Source organism: Cariama cristata, unplaced genomic scaffold (assembly GCF_000690535.1).
Source record: "Cariama cristata isolate BGI_N322 unplaced genomic scaffold, ASM69053v1 scaffold4971, whole genome shotgun sequence".
Lineage (NCBI taxonomy): Eukaryota > Metazoa > Chordata > Aves > Cariamiformes > Cariamidae > Cariama > Cariama cristata.
The window spans coordinates 37,436-57,360 of NW_009597402.1; the positions used below are offsets into that span (position 1 = coordinate 37,436).

General features: G+C 39.1%; 1 protein-coding gene across 1 annotated transcript in view; it reads right to left on the minus strand.

Moving 5' to 3' along the window:
- GSK3B (glycogen synthase kinase 3 beta) overlaps positions 1 to 19,569 on the minus strand; it is a gene marked incomplete at its 5' end in the record, with an annotated part of 53,255 nt that extends 33,686 nt beyond the window's left edge. The window contains 4 exons of the mRNA XM_009708848.1: positions 4,982 to 5,079; positions 14,373 to 14,479; positions 16,286 to 16,416; positions 19,360 to 19,569. Of these exons, the coding sequence (XP_009707150.1) occupies positions 4,982 to 5,079; positions 14,373 to 14,479; positions 16,286 to 16,416; positions 19,360 to 19,569 (546 nt within the window). The remainder of the gene's footprint in view (positions 1 to 4,981; positions 5,080 to 14,372; positions 14,480 to 16,285; positions 16,417 to 19,359) is intronic.
- Between the last annotated feature and the right edge of the window lie 356 nt (positions 19,570 to 19,925).

Here is a 19,925-nt window from a genome sequence, read left to right on the forward strand (position 1 = left end):
GGTGCACGGCAGTCCTGCGGATACTGCTGCTGCACTGCAAGCTGTGTGCACAAGGTCAGAGATTTAGGGAGTCTGCTCTGACTGGGTCTCAAAAAATCCCTCGTGGTCTAAGAGCTGCTTCTTTTGAGCTGTATTTGGGGGTATCCCACTTGCACAGTGGATTTTAAATAGGGAAGTGGCAACTGCAACCCTCCTGAGCTGCTGGAAGGAGCAGTTTCATCCTTCCATCGGGGATGGGACTATATGCAACCACTGACGAAACCACACTGCCACTGTGCCTGCTTCAGAAACTGTGCGTGCCTCTGGAGATGTCACTCGAAAACCAGCAGGGGAATGAATTTTAATGAATATATCGGGTTACCCTCTTGAGATATTCCCAGCGATGGGATAACCTAACATTTGGAATAGGTAGCAAAAGCTAAAAATAAGGAGGAAGAGTCACCATTCAAGATCAAACTTTGGAAAAACCACAGCACATGATTTCTCTCCTGAAATAGTGTAAGTATTCAAGAAGAATGCACTTGGGCTAAATTATTTCTTCAGATGGAGCTCCAAGACAGTATTTCCCCATATCAAATATCATTTTGTCAGGAGTAAGTGGTCAAAGATCTCTCTCTCTCAGCCAGATTGAGAACATATGGAAAGACAGTCTTTAAAGAAATACAAACAAGAGAAAAAGAAGCTAAAAGGAAGACGACTATCTTAATTCACACAAATGTGATGCAGTGGTTCTAGATGGGCAGAGTTTTTCGGAGCAGTTTGCAAATACGCAATAGGCCTGGAAAAACTCCAGCTGCAAATGGATGGAGATCTTGCATGACTGCTTGAAATGAAGCTACGTTAAAACTGCTGAAAGCGAATCAAGATCTGGCAAAAGCCAAAAACACTTCCGATGCAGCAAGGGACCAAGGATGTTGGGCATGCAGCCCACAGGAAGGACCAGCCATGATGACCAACCCATGACAGAAATTCTATCTTACTGAACACAGCTACCGAGGGGATGTCATCAAGAACTGCATGAGAAAGGAGGACCAGTTTAATGTGATGGCATTTTGAAGTCATTCTCCAGCCTAATGCAAAAACTTCATACCCAGGTGTAGCATCCAATTGCTGTGTTGTGAAATGAACTCTGAATAATCAAAGTCAAGCAAGCAACTGAAGAGACAACTGAAAAATTTATCTTGGCTCAAAAAATGCCATAAAAGCAACTGTGACTCAGTCATCCTGAACTGATAGGAACCAGCTGACCTCTCCTGCACTGGAATCAAGTAAATTTAAGTGATGAACATCAGATGCATTTCCAAATTCGTGGATAAATATTTTTTTTACTATAGCCCTTTCTGGGAGTTTAAAATACTCCATTTTCTCTGCCGCTAATTTTCTGATGTACAGTTCCAAGGAAGCTATCTGAAAAGCATGACTCCAAGACAGTCAAACAGCAGCTCACAGCTCCCAACCTGTAACCTTCTACAAAGTTCATTGCTGTTCTACAACTGGCAGATCCCACAGCTCTGCTTCTCCTACAACCTGCTAGCATTAAAATAAGTCTGTGTTACAATGAAAGCTTTAAATAGTAGTATTCTATGGCAGCAAATGGAAGAGGTGGACACCATATGTAAAAATATTTTTTTAAATTAATCCTATTGTAAACGAGATCTTACACAACCTAACATTTTACATGTTGTGCCCAAGACTTAACATTTCTGATAATTTTTACGCTGCAGAATCGTATGTGTCTTCAACTGTATTGCGGCTGCAGAACCCAACCTTGCTCAATAAACACAGGTTGCAGTTTTTATGCTAACCTTTCAAATCTAAGTCAAATTTAAACAATCATGCCGGGAGTGCAGAAGAGCAGAATGTTTCAAGACTGCTTTGCAAATTTGAAGAACAAATCTGCTCAATTTGATTATTGGTCACTTTTAAGCAACACACAGTAGATGGGACAGATCCCTACCAACAGTTGGCAGAACAGAAAAATTGAGGACCTCACTTTCTACTTTTTCCTCTTTCTCAAAAGGTGAGGAAAAATTACTTGAAATTTGAGGTAAACATGCTGTTCTCCCTCTACTCCCATTATGAGAAATACTTGGTCGGTATGGCATTACAAGGGAAGCACCTCATTGACCAGTTCATGTACTTTCCTAGACAATTTCTCATGGCTGTGATTTTGAATGCAATATTCTCAATTATAACTCTCTCTGTATTCTCACCTTAACCTTCTGCCAGGGCTTTTCTCAACAGTTTATACAAAACTTCACAACACAAGATTTGGTAGACAAGGGCATTGAAAAACAGACCGCTTCTGCAGTCTGCACTCATTTTCTCTTCCAGTGTTGCCTTGAGAATATATGCAGCCTCACTAACAAATATACAGGCAGAAAAATATTCACAGCACCCACATATTCAGGCTCACATTTTCCATCATACTTCCTTAACAATTCAGTGAATATCCTTTTTTGTGACTACTACTTTAAGATTTATAGCATCTGTTCTCTCAGATTTTCCTAAAACATACTGTCTCAATACTGTAACTTTTTAATTGAAGAGACCAGGCTTACTATAAAATGGAGTTATCCCTACATTTGTTTAACTTAATTTCTACACGTAGGGGGCTACGTATCTAACAGAAGATGACAAAACCCCAACACAACACAGGTGTGGACGATCATTCAGTATCCCTCTTTCTACATTTAAAGGAATGACACAGAAATTTGTTTCTGGGGAGGTGAAAATCAAAATCTCAAGCTGTAATTTCCTGAAATTCAAGCCTTTACACTGGATACTCCTTTGGCTGTTGTGAGAAATAACATTAGTTTGCCAGTACTATGTATTCAGCTATGAATTGGTCAATAAAAGTTATCACACCACTCATGGTAGTGTTAATTAAAGACACCACAGACAGTACATAGGCTATCAGCAATTTTATTAAAGTAATTATCTGCTTCAATACAACTTATGTGTAAACAAAGTAGAACCATAAAAATTGGAGCACATACATGCTATAAAATTATTAGTTCACAGATGGTTACTTCCAGTACTGCAGAACTGAAAGTGTCCAACTGATAATAACAGGTTCTAGCAAGCTTTGAGCCAAGCCACAATCTCTGCTTGGCAAGCATGACAGTGATGAGAGGACATCCATTTCCTAATTATTTTACTTCCACATTGTGAAAATCAAAGCAATGCTAAGGCAGAGTAGTATGGTTTTGCTGATAAGGCCTGTCTACTTTCAGATTTCTGATCGAGCCACGGAAGGACTTACAGGACTGTCACTCTGATATAAAGTTGTATTTACAAAAAAATCGTTAGATGTAGTTTCTCAGGATTGTGGACACTAACCATGAAACAAAACAGGACTTTCTGAAAACATCCGAAGGCAAACAAAAGTTATTGCACAAACTCCTGATGAACTATCTGAAGTGTTCACAGAGACTACTTCACATCTCTCAAAAGCAGTGTAGCAGAAAGCAGCGCACTGCTCGAAGACACTTCTCAAAAGGAAAAAAAAAAAAATTGTCATTTGTGCCATCGTCAGCCCTACTTCTGACAGCAACTCTAGTTTTCCACTAGTGTTTCCTGTGTAAACTGACCCAACTTGGATATGCTGAGCTTGAAATACATTGAGAAGAAAGGCAGTAATAAGAAATCAAGAAGGTCATAGGAGAAATAGGTGCAAGACATGGAGCTTCCAGAGGGAAGTTGTTGACTAGAGGACTTCCAGTAGGACAGACAGAAACCCACTATAACAGAAGCTAGGTTTGCATGGTCAAAGGCTGGAACAGTCGTGGTGAGAGTCTAGAAAGGTCAGAGCACACCCCATTGAGACCTTAGACCAAGACACAGAAACACTGAGCCTCACCAGCCCATGTTCTCCACGCAGGAGAATGACCACTTGGCACTGGTTGGTGTTATACAGTGGTAGGACAAGGACAAAGACATCAGCAGCTCTTCCACTGAATAACAGATGCAAGTACAAAGGTCTACTCTTCCACCCACACATTTTGGTTTTGAGGGGGTTTTCATATGCATGCCACACAAATAACTGCTACCTTGATGCATGTATAAGTGGCAAAACCAAGGAGGAAACTCTAATACAGTCCCCTTGTGGTGATGAAATCAATAAAGCTGAACAGCATGTACACACATCTTGGCCTCTGTAATACTCCCATCTTAAGTGCATAGTATAGATTCAGAGGAAGAACACACTGCTCTCTCTAGAAATCTTGCTTGCTTCATTGCAGAAGTTGAAGGGTGCTGGGAAGTCAGACACCAATCTTTTAAGCTATGAATTATTCTTCCATGCCTCTAATTTGAGAATCACAGAATATTCACAGCTTACCAAATGAAATCAATCAAGATGTGTTTGGACATAAGTGATATATAAATGTTATGCAATCTGAAACACTAGGTTTTTCCTCACTTGAAAAACAAGACTCTTCAGGTGGAAGGTACCTTTACCCTACATTTCCTGATTCTCCATCTGCAAAAAGGACTGCCCTTTCTCACCTTTCACCTCAGAGCTGGAAGGAAGGAAGGAAGAAAAGGCAGCCACATATGTGAAGAATCTGGCACGAGGAAATTTAATAACACTGTTTTCAAAGCCAAATACTAATTGCATGCAACAAAGGAAAAAGAGCCAGATTCTTAAAGAGCGAAAAATCACACATTAATAAATATTGGCTCAGTATGTAAGCACTATTTCCAAGCACACTGAAAGTGCAATCCTTTAAGAGGGGAAAAAAACCCTATATAATTAAAAGATGATATATCATTATGCATGACTGCAAGAGGGGCAAGTAAAGATCAGGTTCTCAAAAAAGCATAAGAAATGTTTTCAAACACGGTTTACTTGCAACACAGACCTAACACCTTGTAAAACGCCGACAGAATATATATGATGACAAGTTGGTAACAATGCATGCTTTCATGCTGATTCCCAAAGAATAATACAGTCAGAACAACAGTTAAAATTCCATACCTTGATTATTTCCACCAACTGATCCACACCACTGTCACCTGGGAAGATTGGTTGTCCTAGTAACAGTTCAGCCAATACACAGCCTGCTGACCACACATCTGAAAAGGAGAAAGTGGAAGATAGGGAGAGGTATCATTAAAAGGTACATATTGGGCCATTTATATAAAACCCAGCAATTTTAAGCTACTTTATTCTTTGCAGTGTTTAATAGTATATATAAACACAGCTAAAAATAAAAAAAACATTCCTCTCCTAAATGTTAATCTAGAAAACACGGATACCTGGCAGAAAGCAATGGTGGGCAGACAGTCTTAGAAGTCAAATCATGAGACAATAAGAACTGGAAAAGAATGTTAAACGCCATAATATACTGACGTTAAAACTTTTATTGGTAGGGAAAAGACTTGAGAACATTTGCCATCTGAAAATTAAGAATTTCCCAAAACCTATGTTGTTTTTAAATCACATTGATCATGAACTACGCATAGGTAGGTATCATCCACCAAAAGAGCTGATGTTTTTACTGTTTCTGAATGTTGAATAGACTCAATTTTTCATCCATACATTGAAAGCATATATATACTAGCATATGAACCAGTACTGCACATATTACCTGTATCCTGCAGTACATGATCATTTAGGGATCTGGGAGACAGTCTTTCTAACTCAGTCACATCGAGATCTAATCTTTATTCCAATTCCATTTGCAAAATTGGCTGGACAACAGAACTGCAATTCACAGATCAGGTCAACAGCATCCATAGAGGAAGTCACCAACTAATTTTCAACATATACCAAAAGCCACAAGCAGTCACTCCTCTACATGAAGAAAGTTTTCATAATCTATTACAGGTATGCCTTCTTACATATAAATAAGACAATTAAATACATTCTTAAGTTGCTGTTGTAGTATTTAAGTGTACTACAGAATATAGCATTTTACTTTTGAAACATAGTTAATTCAAATGAAAAATGTAACGAAGCAAATGTAGTAAATGCTGCATAGCAGATGTTTGTATCTGCTGTAACTGCACACCAAATACCTAAGTTTAAGCTGCTCAACACAGTAACAGTATAGCACCTAGACGCAGAGATAGCTGCTTCTCCAAAAAAATAGACCGACCATAAGATTTTCTAAAAAGTCATCATTTGTTCAATCTATATCTGAAACCTTACACTAAAAAAATCTAACCTCAAACAAGCAATCAGTAACGGATGATTTGTAAAGCCTACAATACTGTAATGCCCCAAAAGGAAAAAGAACAAAACCAGTCAGCCTCCACCCATCTTCCTTTGAACTCTTGCCTGCTTTTACAAGCTAACCCTCTCCCACGAAATAATAGCGTCACCACAACTCAAAACCTAGAGAATTTACCTCCTGAGGCCTGTTCCAACCTGAGATAACCCATGCTACGACAGAGAACCTTATTCCCCTAGTGTATTTAAACTACGCCATTGGTAATCAGGATACACACAATACTGTCAGGTATGGCTAAAGGTCTGTGAAAGGAAAATGTCTCTGACAGTTCTCTAAACACTCTATTATCACTTTGTCACAACCACTATAGACTGATGCAAAAAATAATTTAAAAAAACACTTTCAGGAATTCACGATCAATAACAAAATAATCTGCAAGTTAGAACAGACTTTTCCTTCCCCCATTTCTAAATGAGAGAGGGGCTATGCAAGAATACTTCCCCCTCTTTTCAAGAAAGCTACGGTTCAATTGGAACATACAGTAGACAAAAAGCATTGCTGATTACTGCAGTTTTCAAAATCATTCACCTCTACGTCAAATGGATGCATTTTTACATAAGCCTTAGCACAAACACTGCATCAGGATTTATCCTAAAAAGAAATAATTTACAATACAAACAGCAACCAGAAATAATCCAAACTTTGAGTCTTGAATTTCAAGCAGCAAACATACCAGATTACGCTTTTGGATCTTTTAGTCATATTTAATACAAGCTGATATGGCCACCAAGGTGCTAAGATCTCTTTCGCACAACTAATGAAGGAGGCATCATGTGAAGAACATCTAATTGCAACCGAGTGCTAAACATCTCTCTCTGATAGCTCCTGCTGTTGGATCAACACATACAACAAAAAGATGATGCAAAGACTCACTTTTTATGTCATCCCATGCATACTGGGTTTATGGGAAATTAGACAACAGTTCAACAGATAGCACAGATTTCTTTAGAAGTATTGAAGAAATAGATTAAATGTACTAAGCAGAGTACTGCAACTTAAAAGTCTATTGAAAGGCACCTTAAAGTATTTTAAAAAGCTGAGTCCTTTACAGTAAGCTTACAAAACAAGTGGCACCCCAAAGCTATAATAATTATTTACAACTTCAATCCTTATTTTGCACTGAAAAAGAAACAATATACAGAAAGGAAAAGTATTTGACAGAACATACACAAATGCAAAGCTGACATGTGAGTAAGTCAGCATTCACAACTCACTTCCTTTTAAAATTCTAAAACTATGCTAGCATGATTTTTTTCAAATTAGACTATGGCTTTTTAAAACTGTTTTAAAATAACCTTCTGGTCTGGCTGCTCCATAAAGTTGGCTTTGAGCTGTTTTATCCTTTCCCAGTCTCCCCAAATGCCTTTGCACTCCACCAGCCAATTCCAGATAAGTCTGAAAGGCAGAAGTCTCGAATCCATTACAGAAGTTTTGTAGAAACAGTGGGAAGAGCATGCATCAGTGCTGCTGCTGAGAACAGCAGGGCTCAGTGCCTGCGGGATGTGCCAGGCTTGCTCCCACCCTGCCAAACCGCAGCTTCAAACAAGTGAAAGGACACACAGGTCCTTGCCCAAGCAAGAACACCAAGCAGAAACAGCAGAAGGTACATGAGAAACCTAAGGGTATCACAGGGGGAGAGAGGAGAAAAAGAAAGGATGTAGGTCATCAGGAAATAGCTGGGGAAGTCTGAGGAATACTTGCTGTATTCATGATGGGCTTAATCCATTAAACATACAACTAATCCATCAGAAACCTATGTAGTTGTTCGTCATGAAGTCTTCCAAATTGGGTGATTTAATGCCTTGTTAAAAGCCTATTTCATTTTCCTTGATTTTCCTTGCTAACGTTTTAAACACACAGTGAAATAAGCTAGAGGCATTCCAAAATGCTCAACTTTTTTCCCCGAGTGTAATTTCACCAACTTCCAAATCAGGACTTGGCCAAAGTTCCCTGGGCAAGGAAGTGAACAAATGCTTGAAGCATCCTCAACGAAAGCCAGAGAGCGGAGGCTAACTCAGCAGCTCCAAGCAGGGACGGCAACAAAACACAATTTACGTAGGTGTTTATGTGACTCTGGTGAGCAATGTACAATAAGGAAGAAATTGGGAAATTTCAGCCCTGCTGAAGCTTTATGCAATTTATGCCATCAACTTTAATAGGACTAAAATTTGGCTTCGGTATAGTTTGCCTTTTTTTCCTTTTAATATCTTTGAATCTGGTATTTTAAAATTTATCTTCCAAATTTGGATGGTAACATTTTTCTCAAGTCTGAAGTAAACAATGTACTAAATTCTATATTTAAAGACATGTTACTGAAGAGAAGCGGTAAGGTAGTTAATATCAGTTTTTGATAGCTCCTTCCCAGACCCTCTTCTACCTTAGCACAGGCAGAGCAAACTATTATAGGTTAATAATCTTTCAGAGCAAGCTTGCAGTGTAACTACCCGCTCCCATAGAGGAGAAGCATTTTCTGAACTATTTCTTTTTAAAAATGCAATGTAATTAAGGTAAAATGTGACTTATCATTCACATTTAAACTAGTGAGTAAACAAGGTAAAAGAGAACCTTAACAGAAAACAAGTCAACAAATCATCCTTATGCCAAACTAGTTGGGACAATGTGAAATTTTAGGAGAAAATACTGAAAGATATTAATTTTAAGTAGAAGAAAGCGGGCAAGGCTACTTTCCTTCATACCTTCAGTGAAATGCAGCCTAAACAATATGGACAGTAAATGCAGCTGCCAGCCAAAAGCAACCTTCAAATAAGCTTATTTCAGATAGCTTTCACACATTATAATAGTAGCTAATGCCATATCTTTTGTAGACTAAAGAACACTTAGACAAATACCACTGTCATGTGAATTACCTGCACTAATTTAAGCATAGAAAAATTCACATAGCCTCTTGTACTACAAAACTTTTCTTAGATTAATTTAAGTTTCTATTACTTCACAGTTGCTTGGTGAACATTAACTTATCTAATAGTATCATCTGTATAATTACCTTGCTTTTGAATGCCATTCCAGCATTAAAGAAGGTAAGAAAAGGAAAAATCTCTCTTTAGTTCATGAAGAGGCATGCAGTAGAACAACTTGGAAAATACACTCTTTAGCTTTAATTCTGCAGGTGGGCAATGGCCATTTCCAGTTGTCTGTGACAGAACACCCTGTCCCTGAATTTAATTTTTGTGATCTTAAACTCTGCCTTTCCAAACTGAGAAGCTGGCCCTCTTATTCACGGCACGAGCATCATTCATTGTATTATGCTCCAGCTCCTCTAACTTGTTATTTGGAGGACATGAAGGAAAAAAAGAAAAAAGAACAAAGTTCAGCCTGCTTTCATCCATTCGATACAAATTAAGAACTTTTTTATCTGACACTTTATGGGGCACATTTACCTTCCTATGCTCCCCCTCCCCCCGCCATCTATTCGCCTCTGCCTCACTAACCCTTTATCTTGATGGACTTCCTCCATCTCGGAGGTGACTCAAAGTTGCTGCTCTGGAAACTGTGGAAACAAGCTAACAGGGAAGAAACCAGGAGTTAGAAAAGCAGCCTTAGGAAGTCATAAAATCAGCAGCTTATAGTTGCCAAATGCCAGAGCCCAAAGTGCTTTTTATTACTGCTTGTTTGGAACAATTTGGGGGATGTTAGAATGAGAGCAAAATTCTGGATTACAGGCCCTCAGGCTATGTTGGTGCAAGTTTTGCACATCAAGCCACCACAGATTCCACAGACTGTGGAAACAGAATAAGGCTAAAACCTGAAAATGCTTGGAAAGCCATACTTGTTCCAGTATTTGGAACAAAAACTAAACATGGGTATCTCTATTCTTCTGCAATTAAGAGATGAAACTACAATGACAGGTGATAGAATAGTTCAGTAAATTAACGCACATGCTTATTTTCAGCATTGGAAGTTGCCATCCGAGACACAGAGGCAAATACTTTTCACTGTTTGGCAACAGGTTTGGGACACACCTTGTGATGGTTCTTCCCCAAGAAAATCTGAGAGTCTGACTACGCATGCCTCCAGAGGAGCCTCTGCTCCAGACTGCTGAGGTGAAATACTCTCTCGCTCAGTCTTAGTGCTCGCTAGGAAAATGAATGAATAACTTCATGATACTTATTTTTGGACACTCCAAGAGACATCAGCAATACAGCCACGCTGATCAATCTTTCTCTGCCAGTGGCTATAAACGTTCCCTCTGGAACGGTCTCAACTCCCACAAGCGCAGTGATGGAGAAAACAGGCCAAAACCAGCAGACCCTTGTTATCCAGAAGCACCACCACGTTCTGGTGAGCCCTCCACTGCCCCATCACCTAACTTAGTTAAAAAAAAAAAGCATGTTCTGGAGGTAAAGCTTAACTGCACAGCTTCTTTTTATATAAGAGGATCATGTGGCAACAGAAACATCTGCACCCACCCCTGCTCCAGCGCCTGTTTGTCCCAGGGCACTGTAGGGGAATGTGGGCAGCCATCCTACAGTTTTTCAGCAGGCAGCAGCACCCATATGACCAGAGCAGCCAGCAGCATGCCAGCAGCATGCCAGCAACCCACTCTGGGATGGCGAAACACAGACCTGCAAGGAAGAAGCTTCAGCCAAAACGCTGTCAAGGGATAGCTGAAGGGCTTGGTTTGCACAAAAACCCTCCTCTGAACCAGCTGCAGGAACAAAACTACTTGCCATCCCCAGCAAGCCCTAGGGACATGCACACACTTGCAGAATTCACAGTCAAACGTGCACAAAGGCCCAAACTGTACAAGCTGAGGGCACTCAATTGACATGAACGCTTGTGCCTGACCACTGAAAAAAACCCCCTCAAAGTTGTAACACAGGCAGACGACAGAGCTATTACAGGCCTGGATTTGTAACTATTTGGCAGCAGGGATTATTTAAAAACTTGACTAAGTCATTTCCCACGTCATTAGTTTAACAATATTCCCAGGTCTGCTGGATGACACACACAGAGGCATTAACTGCAGTAAATGTGTTTTGATGCTGCTTTTACTATGGTATATATTTAAATACAGCACAAATGCAGTACAAGTAAAGTGCAACAAGCACTACCCCCGGCTGTGAGTTATTTTTAAAGGGACCTTTTGGGTTAGAATTTAAATTATGCACTTTGATGAAATAATCAAGATCCTAGAAGTTAAAAGCCAGTTTACAGTTCTGTTGTGACATCCAGGATGAAAAGACATGTTCTGGAACCAACTTCAGTTTCTACTACATTGAAGAGTATGTAATGTTGCAAAGACAAATTCCTGTGTTAAAAGACAACCTAGATGAAGCCAGACAGCCTAATGCAACTCCTGATTACAGTGCTAATTAACCAGATGACTAACTACTGAATGGCTGTACTGTCAGTCTTGGGCCACCACAGTGTCACTGCCTAAGCTTAAAAAGCAATTCTTGCTCAGAAATACTTCCAATAATTACCATACTGCAGTGTGTTACAATCAGAAGCCCTGCAGTAACATTAGCAAACAACAGAAACCTTAGGAAAACAGCTGGATGTGTTGCACGTAACGTACAAAAAAGTTCTATTTAGAACACTTTTTGGCTTCACATTCTTCTCTAATTTTATTTTTAATGTCGTTTTAAGACGGTGCATTTGAACAGAAGAGTGAAGATCCCTACCGTACATGTAAGCTCAGTTTTTGTTACCCACCCCCAAAAGTGGATTCTTCTATAGAGAAAAAGACTCTACATCAGGAAAAGGCTGTTGTGCTAATAATTCAGAAGAAAATAAGAACTAGAAGACACAAGCATGTCCACATTTAAAGAAAAAAAAAAGGGTTTAAAATGCAGTATTACAATGCTGAAGCATTTCACAGTTCCCAATACTTTGAACTACGGATAAAGTACTGATAATTAAATGTTCCTTCTTCTCCCTCTCTTTTAAGAAAACTATCTGTGCTTGTTGGTTGGTGTACAAGTAATGCTGGTTGAGTTCGGATGAGCAATCCTATGTGAAACAAGGAAGAGTTCTCACTAAACGCTGTTGCTGCCTATCTAGTAAGAACTAAGGAATATCCCGGTGTTTACCATCACTGGAAACAGCAGCATCACAAAACTAAACCCCTAGAATTTCTTACATATTGCAGAACTCTGGGAAACTGCAAAGTTCGTAAAAGCATTTTATTACTTCTCAGCTCTCAAATGCAAAGATTCTGTTGAGAAGGAAGTGGAGGGAGGAAAGGATAGGAAGGAAGGAGTATTTGCTGAACTTCATTTTCAAGTTATTCTGTGCAAGTTTTAGAGAAGGGGCTTGGGAGGCGCAAGAAAGTCTGAACAATGACTGAAATTCATTATGTTTTTGGCAAGTAGAAAATGGACTCCCCATTTTAGAATGCTATTTTTATTAGAACTGTTTTAGAGACTAGCAGATAAGAAAACAAAAATGGAAAGACCAACTTTAAAAAGGGTCTGGAAAAAAGTGCAAGATTAAAGTAATTATACAGTTGGAGCAAGAGACATTTCATAGGCTTATCTATAAAGCAGTCTCTTCTGGCGACACCTAAAATGCTTATTTTATACAGTTATCCTCTGAAACAAGTTGTCTCAGTCCACTCTGGTAACACAGCTGAGACAATCTATTAGCTCTCAGCTGGCAAAAAGATGTCAACTGGGAGCAGCCGCCTTCCTCTCACTCACAAGCTCCCACCACTTTGCTTTTACTTAAGCTCTGCTGCTTATTGGACTACCCAGTAATGTTGATTCAACTCACTAATGTAGCAGAAAGTTAACCTAACCAAAAGTCTCTTGTCAGTTGAAGCTGAATTGGCATATTAAACAGCAAACAGAGAGCTAGGGTATTCAGCGGCAAGAAAGAGTAGGGCTGGGCCTGCCACTTTTGCCAGTGGCCAACCGTCAAGTAAGTTCTGCCCCTTTAGCTTTATTGTGCCAATACCTTTCCCAGACTTTGTATGGTTCTGCCCCTTTTTTCTACTGGGGATAAATGCAAGTGTTGCTACAATACATACTGAAGAATAACTAATGGAAAAAAAAATTAACAAGAGCAGGTAAGTCTTCAGGAACGCTTCTTTTTTGAAAGAACTGCAGAGTTGAAACCAGCCAGCCATTGAGTTTAACACTAGTTAGAACATACTAATTTTAAACATACTTTAACTGGTTATAAACATATTCTGCCAAGACTTGATCATGATCTCTAAATCCTTTTGAACATATTAAACCTTGCCTAAGTGACTCAAGTCCATAAGCAAGGTAAAAGCTTAGCACAATACTGGGGAACCTGGGAGCCAAATCTTGTCGCTTCAGCACTAGCGTTCAGAAGGAGCCCAGTGAATATCTTGACTTAAAAAAAAAAATTAAATAAATGAAGTTACCCACAACCAGCCAACACATTGCTGTTCATTGGGGGGGGGTGGGGGGTGTGTTTTTTGGGGGGTTTTGTTTTGGTTTTTTCTTCATTTTGCTGTTCATTGTTAGGACTCCACTGTAAGAAAACCCAGTTGTTCCCTGTCCTCTGCCAGAAACTCCAGCTTCCCTAACATTTCCATGACACAGCTATGTGCCAGGTATTAGAAAAAAGTCATCTTCACGTTCAAAATTAATGACTAAAGGGCAGAAAAAGCTAACAGAATAAGTCAAATCAGAGACACTGCTGTACACTATATTAAAACTGTCAAGAGAGTTTAAAGCCAATCATTAGGCCACATTTTCCCTCCCACTAAAAGCTAGCAAATAAGTTACAGAATTACCTGTGTCTAAGTAGTAGTATATCAGAAGCCGTACTTGATATTTCTACAATTATTCTTTAAAGTTATTTTAAATCATCAAAATGCTTTTCTGGTTTGAGATCTCATACCTACTTTTAAACTAAATGGTAAAATTATGTGGATTCTTTTGTTTGAAATCAGATTTCCCCTCCGTACATTAAAAAAGTCCCTTTCTTAATGTAACTGACACTGAAATCTCAAAAGGCATAGAAATCACAGCAGCCATCTACAAAATGTGTATATTTTGTTAAGAAGTTGTACCTGACCATTTACAATAAAATTCTGCCTCTGGGGATTGTATCTGAGAACACTGGAAACCTTTACACTTAGCTACAGAATAAAAACTCACGGAGTTGGTATAGATTTCAACAAATACACATACATACCTATACTGGAGGTATAATCGGTGGCTCCAAAGATCAACTCTGGTGCCCTGTAGTACCGAGAGCAGATGTATGAGACATTAGGTTCTCCACGAACCAGCTGTTTTGCACTGAAAAGGAAACAAAATAATAATCTTTCAGCAATAAATAGTTTTACAATACTGCAGTGCAGACCAACCTTAAGCTTTGGCACTTTAATTCCTAAATGCTAAAGTACCCCGTTCTTCTAAGCTGATGCAAGCCACAGACTCAATGACTTACTGTGAAATCAGTCCAATCCATCAAGCAGCTACGTTATACTGGACGTAGCAAAGGAAATTCTGACTACAATCTAGGTGATGAATAGGGTCAGATTTTTGGCTAGCAGTTGTCTTTTGCTAGGTACAAAGGTTTGTTTACAAAGAAAAAGAGGACAGAATATGGTTCAGTCAAATGTAGTTACCTTTTAAGGTTCAAAAGCTCTGGATACTCACCAGAACTGAGGGTGGGTTGGTTTGTTTTTTAAATTTCCATCAGAATATTCTGGCTCTTTGCTGTTTAAGGGAATGTGGTATGAGACACAAGGGGTATGAGACAAAGAAAAAAAAACTTTGCCATTGTAGTCAGACGTTAGTGGTCCATGATTAACATGAAGGCTTCATTTACACTGCAAGGGATCAGCCAAAAAGGATCTAACCCACAGTACTGCCCCAACCTCTACCTTTGGAAGAATCTAAGAAAATAAAGATACAGGAGAGCACATTACTTTTGTAATATGAGTCTATGAACATATTTACTTCTTTCTTAATTCCAAGTGTTAGACAGAAAGGAATTGGAAGACAAAACTGTCCTTTCAGAAATATGACATTCACCTAAGCAGCACCAAACCCAGCAGAGTGGCAAGCCAGCCAAATCCAACGTCCAGCCTTCCAGACACTCCTCTCAGCCTTCAGGGAAGGACTCCCACTATCCATTTAGCCTGTTTTAAAAAGTCTCAGATTTCTGTTTTCTATATAGAAACTACAATTAACAAATTCCCATTCTTAACACAGAGAACATACCACCTTTTTATGCATTGTTACTTTTGAGTTTCAATGCGATTCCTATTTTGCTCCAGCACTGGTGAGGTGAAGCCAAGGAAGAGATTCCTGAGGCATCAGGCATGACAACACACTGCTTGAATACCCACCATCTGACATTCCCACTCACTACAGGCAAGTGAATTTAGCATCTGCAGCTTCCGTGACCTCTCACATATATGCCCTAAACTATTTCAGTCTCGAAAATTATAGCACAATCTAAAGACTGAACTTTCCCGCAGAGAAATCTGTCTGCTGTCTCAGTGTGGATTCCCAGAATTTCTGTATCAGTTCTAAGACGGGGGCTGCACTCTAAAAGTGATTCACTTGAACAGATACTGGAAATAAATGTGCCATTGGACACTAGGATACAGACATCCACCATCTAAGAGCTTCAATTAGAAGTGTTGCTTCTTATCTTGAGCCTCTACAGTATTTGAAATATTAAGTGAATTGGTGTACATACAAGTAGACTAATAAAGTGTAATGCTGGCCTTTTTAGGTTACTATGCCACTGCACCTGTTCTCTCCTCCCCAAACACATTTCACCCTAATATTTGGTTGTATTTTTCCATGGCACAGTATTTTCCCTATGTGACAGCAAATTTATTTTATTTTTCTAATACCTGCATAAACCTCAAGCTTGAACTTTAATTCCTTCCCTTTTGATATCCTTTTCCAGCTCCCCCCCCGCCCCCATGAATTCATTTTGAGAGGAAAATAGAATATCAATAATTTCTCTTTCAAAACTACAAATGAAGACCTTCTGAGGAACACAGGATTTTTTTGCAAAGTTGCATCCAGGTCCACGTTCAAGGAAGCTCTTTTCAACAAGTTTCAAGTCACAGATGCACTTACCTTCCGAAGTCGCAGAGTTTTAGAACAGCTGTATCAGGGTCCAGCAAGAGGTTCTGTGGTTTTATATCCCGGTGGCAGATCCCAAAGGAATGGATATAGGCTAAACTCCGGAACAGCTGATACATGTACAACTGCAACACAGAAACATTGCGTAAGGCATGCTTTCCCAGTCAGAACAGGGTAAACAATTTAGCACAAACTCTTATTAGAAGAAAAACAAAATAACTCAAAAAAGACCCTACTGAATGCATATTAGTGCTGTGAAGATGGGCAAGGTATTTGCGTACCTTCCCCACCTGCCCTTTGCCACATACCCACACATGCAGTTCAAATTTGTTCACTTGCCCTTTCAAAAACGAGCACAATTCCAAAAAAATTATTTTGCCAGTTTTCCAACATTTATAAATAATGGCAGTCATAAAAAACATACACAAAATAAAGGTGTTGCAGTTTGCTTTACAAATCAGCCTCTTCATAGAAATAAAGTATTCCAGTTTATTAAAATAAAACCACCCCACAACTAAAAAAATGCCCCACCCCCCTCCCCCCCCTTTAGTTGATGAAGTTATTAACAATGTATTAAATGTTGCCCAAGGACTATGGTAGTGTCTCAGCCTGTCACTTGGGTGAATCTCCCAGTTTCTCTTGGTGAGGGGATAGACTCATTTTAATTTCAAATCTCTGGGCAAAAAGAGAAGGCAGATAAAAACAACTATTCAGAATAATTTTATGCAAGGCACAGCAAACCAGTATGCTCAGGGAGAGTTTTCTCTGTCCCCTTTCCAAGGCCAGCTAATCCCTTAGTGAGAGGGAATACAGCAAAGGGAGATGTTACGAAGCCAAGAGCTTCACAGGGCAAGACCATAGGGCAAGGGGAGGATGTTCAGCTGCTGGAGCTACACACTTTTGGCTACAGAAAATAAAGAGCTGCTGGATACAATTAGGGCTGTATAGCATATACAGTCATACAGGCACGGGAAGCCCTTTTTAAAGGTTGACAACAGGTTGCCAATTTATTTGTTATCTTTGTTGTGTCCCCCACAAGGTTTCATTTCAAATCAAGCTACAGACAGGACATTGTACTGGAGATGCACCTCCATGCCTTCCTTTTTAAGCACATTCTCCATAATTGACCTTTAACGGTCTGTAAAACGGGGTGCAATTGCTAGATAGCGATATCAGGTCATGTTTGCCTCACTTCCACTGCTATCTTTGTCTTCACACTTTCTCTCTCCCTTGTTTTTCATTGTTTGTTTAGCAGGGAAGGTAGGAAAGGGAAGAGAATCACTTGAATTTTGGTTCTAGGTCTTCAGTTTTCATATTTGTTTCTGAAAATCACAACTCTTCACGAAGAAAAGCAAACAAATATGTTTTCTGAATTGTCTGATCTAGACACATTAAATATGTCTTGTGCAAGTGTATTGCAAAATAATGCAAAAGCAAAAGATTGTTCTAACTTCAGGAGTCAAGTCAACACATGTGGGATTTACAAAGTATGCCTTTCATCTCCACACAGCATACCCAAAATTTCCAAGAATTTCTTACAGCATGTTAGAAATTACATTAAAAATTAACAAAAAGATTACTAGAAAACCTTCCCTACAGTTCTTTGTTACCCAGGGAAGCTCTCTGCCTGCCTAGGTATCAATCAGAAGTGAACAAATAGGTATGATCTGACCTTTGCGTAGCCAAGCTGCCTGGAAACTTACAACAGCTTTAATGACACCAAGGTAACACCATCTTTTTAAATACAGGATTATGAGAAAGGCTTGTCTTGCCAGAAAAGTTATAACAGCCTTCCAGGCTACATGGAATAGGAAGTCCCAAGCATGCAGCAAGATGAAAGAGTTGAAGTAGAATTTTCTCTCAAACTACAAGCAGGGACAATTTTTCCCCAGTTCCTATAATGAAGAGCAATTAGGGTAAGAGTACTGACAAGAGATACAAACAATTTATCAAAAGCTAAGCTAACGGATTTTGGGGACCATACAATCTGAAGACATGCTGTTCCACCAACAGAACAGAGTGATCTTGCAGTAGAAATTGTTACTGCTGGATGATAAAATTCTGTGTTTTCTTAAAAACAGGCACCAGTGCTGGCTATTGTGGAGACATGCCATTTACAATTTATGCATATACAGTTATGCCACAAGACTTTGTTATTGGAATAATTACTATTTGTAGCTTTCACCTTTGTAACTTTCATCTTCTTTCAATCAAATTAAAGTTTTTTTCTTAAGCCCACCTTCACATTAAGCATTACACTTTTAAAGGGGAGTGTGGAGAAATCAATACAAATCAGGAATATTTGTTGCTAATTTCCATTTAATGTTATATGGATGCCATGTTACCAAGTTGATGCCATGTGACAACAGGATCATTCACTAGCATGTGGATTGTGGTCACTACAATATACGAAATGGAACTATGAGTCCCATATAGGTCTCATGTTTGACAAAAAAAATGAAATTTTATTCATTTTAAGCACTTTGTGTAAGATGACAAAAGATTCAGAAAACTTAATTGAGGTTTGGAGGCTACAACGTGCACACAAGCATCTTACCCCATGTAGCTCTTCAAAACAAGAGTCAATCAGCTCCAAGTGGGGACAGAAATATGCCTTTCATACCCACAACAAAAGCACACACACTCTTAGTCATATGCCAGCAAAAGGGGAAGATAACAGATAAGACAAGATTATTCTTCCTGACACCCTCTTTCAGTTCCTGATCTTCATACATTGTGTCTTCATGATCTCAGGAAACTGAGGCTGCTAACCTGGCTGGTGTCAGTGTATGTCTAAGCTGCTTCAAAAACAAAACACTCCCCCACATGGTCTACCCCACCCATTCCAAGATTTTTGTAAAGTGAGAAATCAGCAATGCCTGCTTTAAGCCTCTAGCCTCTATTCTTCATTCCCCATAACAAATACTCATTCTAGCATTTTTTTCCTTACCTCAAGATGTATGTGCTCCTAAAAATTTCAGAAAACCAATTATGTCAGAAAAGAGGTATCCACAGAGTCTATTCTTCTAATATCCTTCTTCAACTAATCACATCTACCAGTTACCTACCTTGACATAAATCATAGGGAGTGTCTGTTTGGCCCGACTATAATGTCTGGCGACTCTGTATACTGTTTCAGGAACATAGTCCAGCACCAAGTTGAGGTACACCTCATCTTTCTGAAAGAGAACAGAGAAGAAGAAAAAAATAAAATCAGCAATAGATTTGAAGTATGAAGTACAATTAAAGCATTCAGAGAAGCCAACAGGATGAGAAAGCTGTGGATGTTTTAACTACACTTCTTTAGTGGGACTGTGAACTGCCACCGAACTGTTTTTCTTTTAGGCTTTGCATTTGTGCATTAATACTTAAGTCAAACTTTTGTTTAAGGTCATGTTAATTAATATGGTCTCCAGCCTAAGGCATTTTCTGATTATAAATGGGAACAAGGATATCATTGTTCTGCCCAGTCAATATTTTCATTAGGACATATTTCAAGGTGCCATCTGCATCATTAAAGCAGTCTATTAACTCATTAGTCCCTTACCCATCAAAATCCAAGAGCAGATTTAAAAGTCCCAAACTCAACCCCCAACAACTACACATCAGAAAGTTTAAAAACTCTGCATCTTTT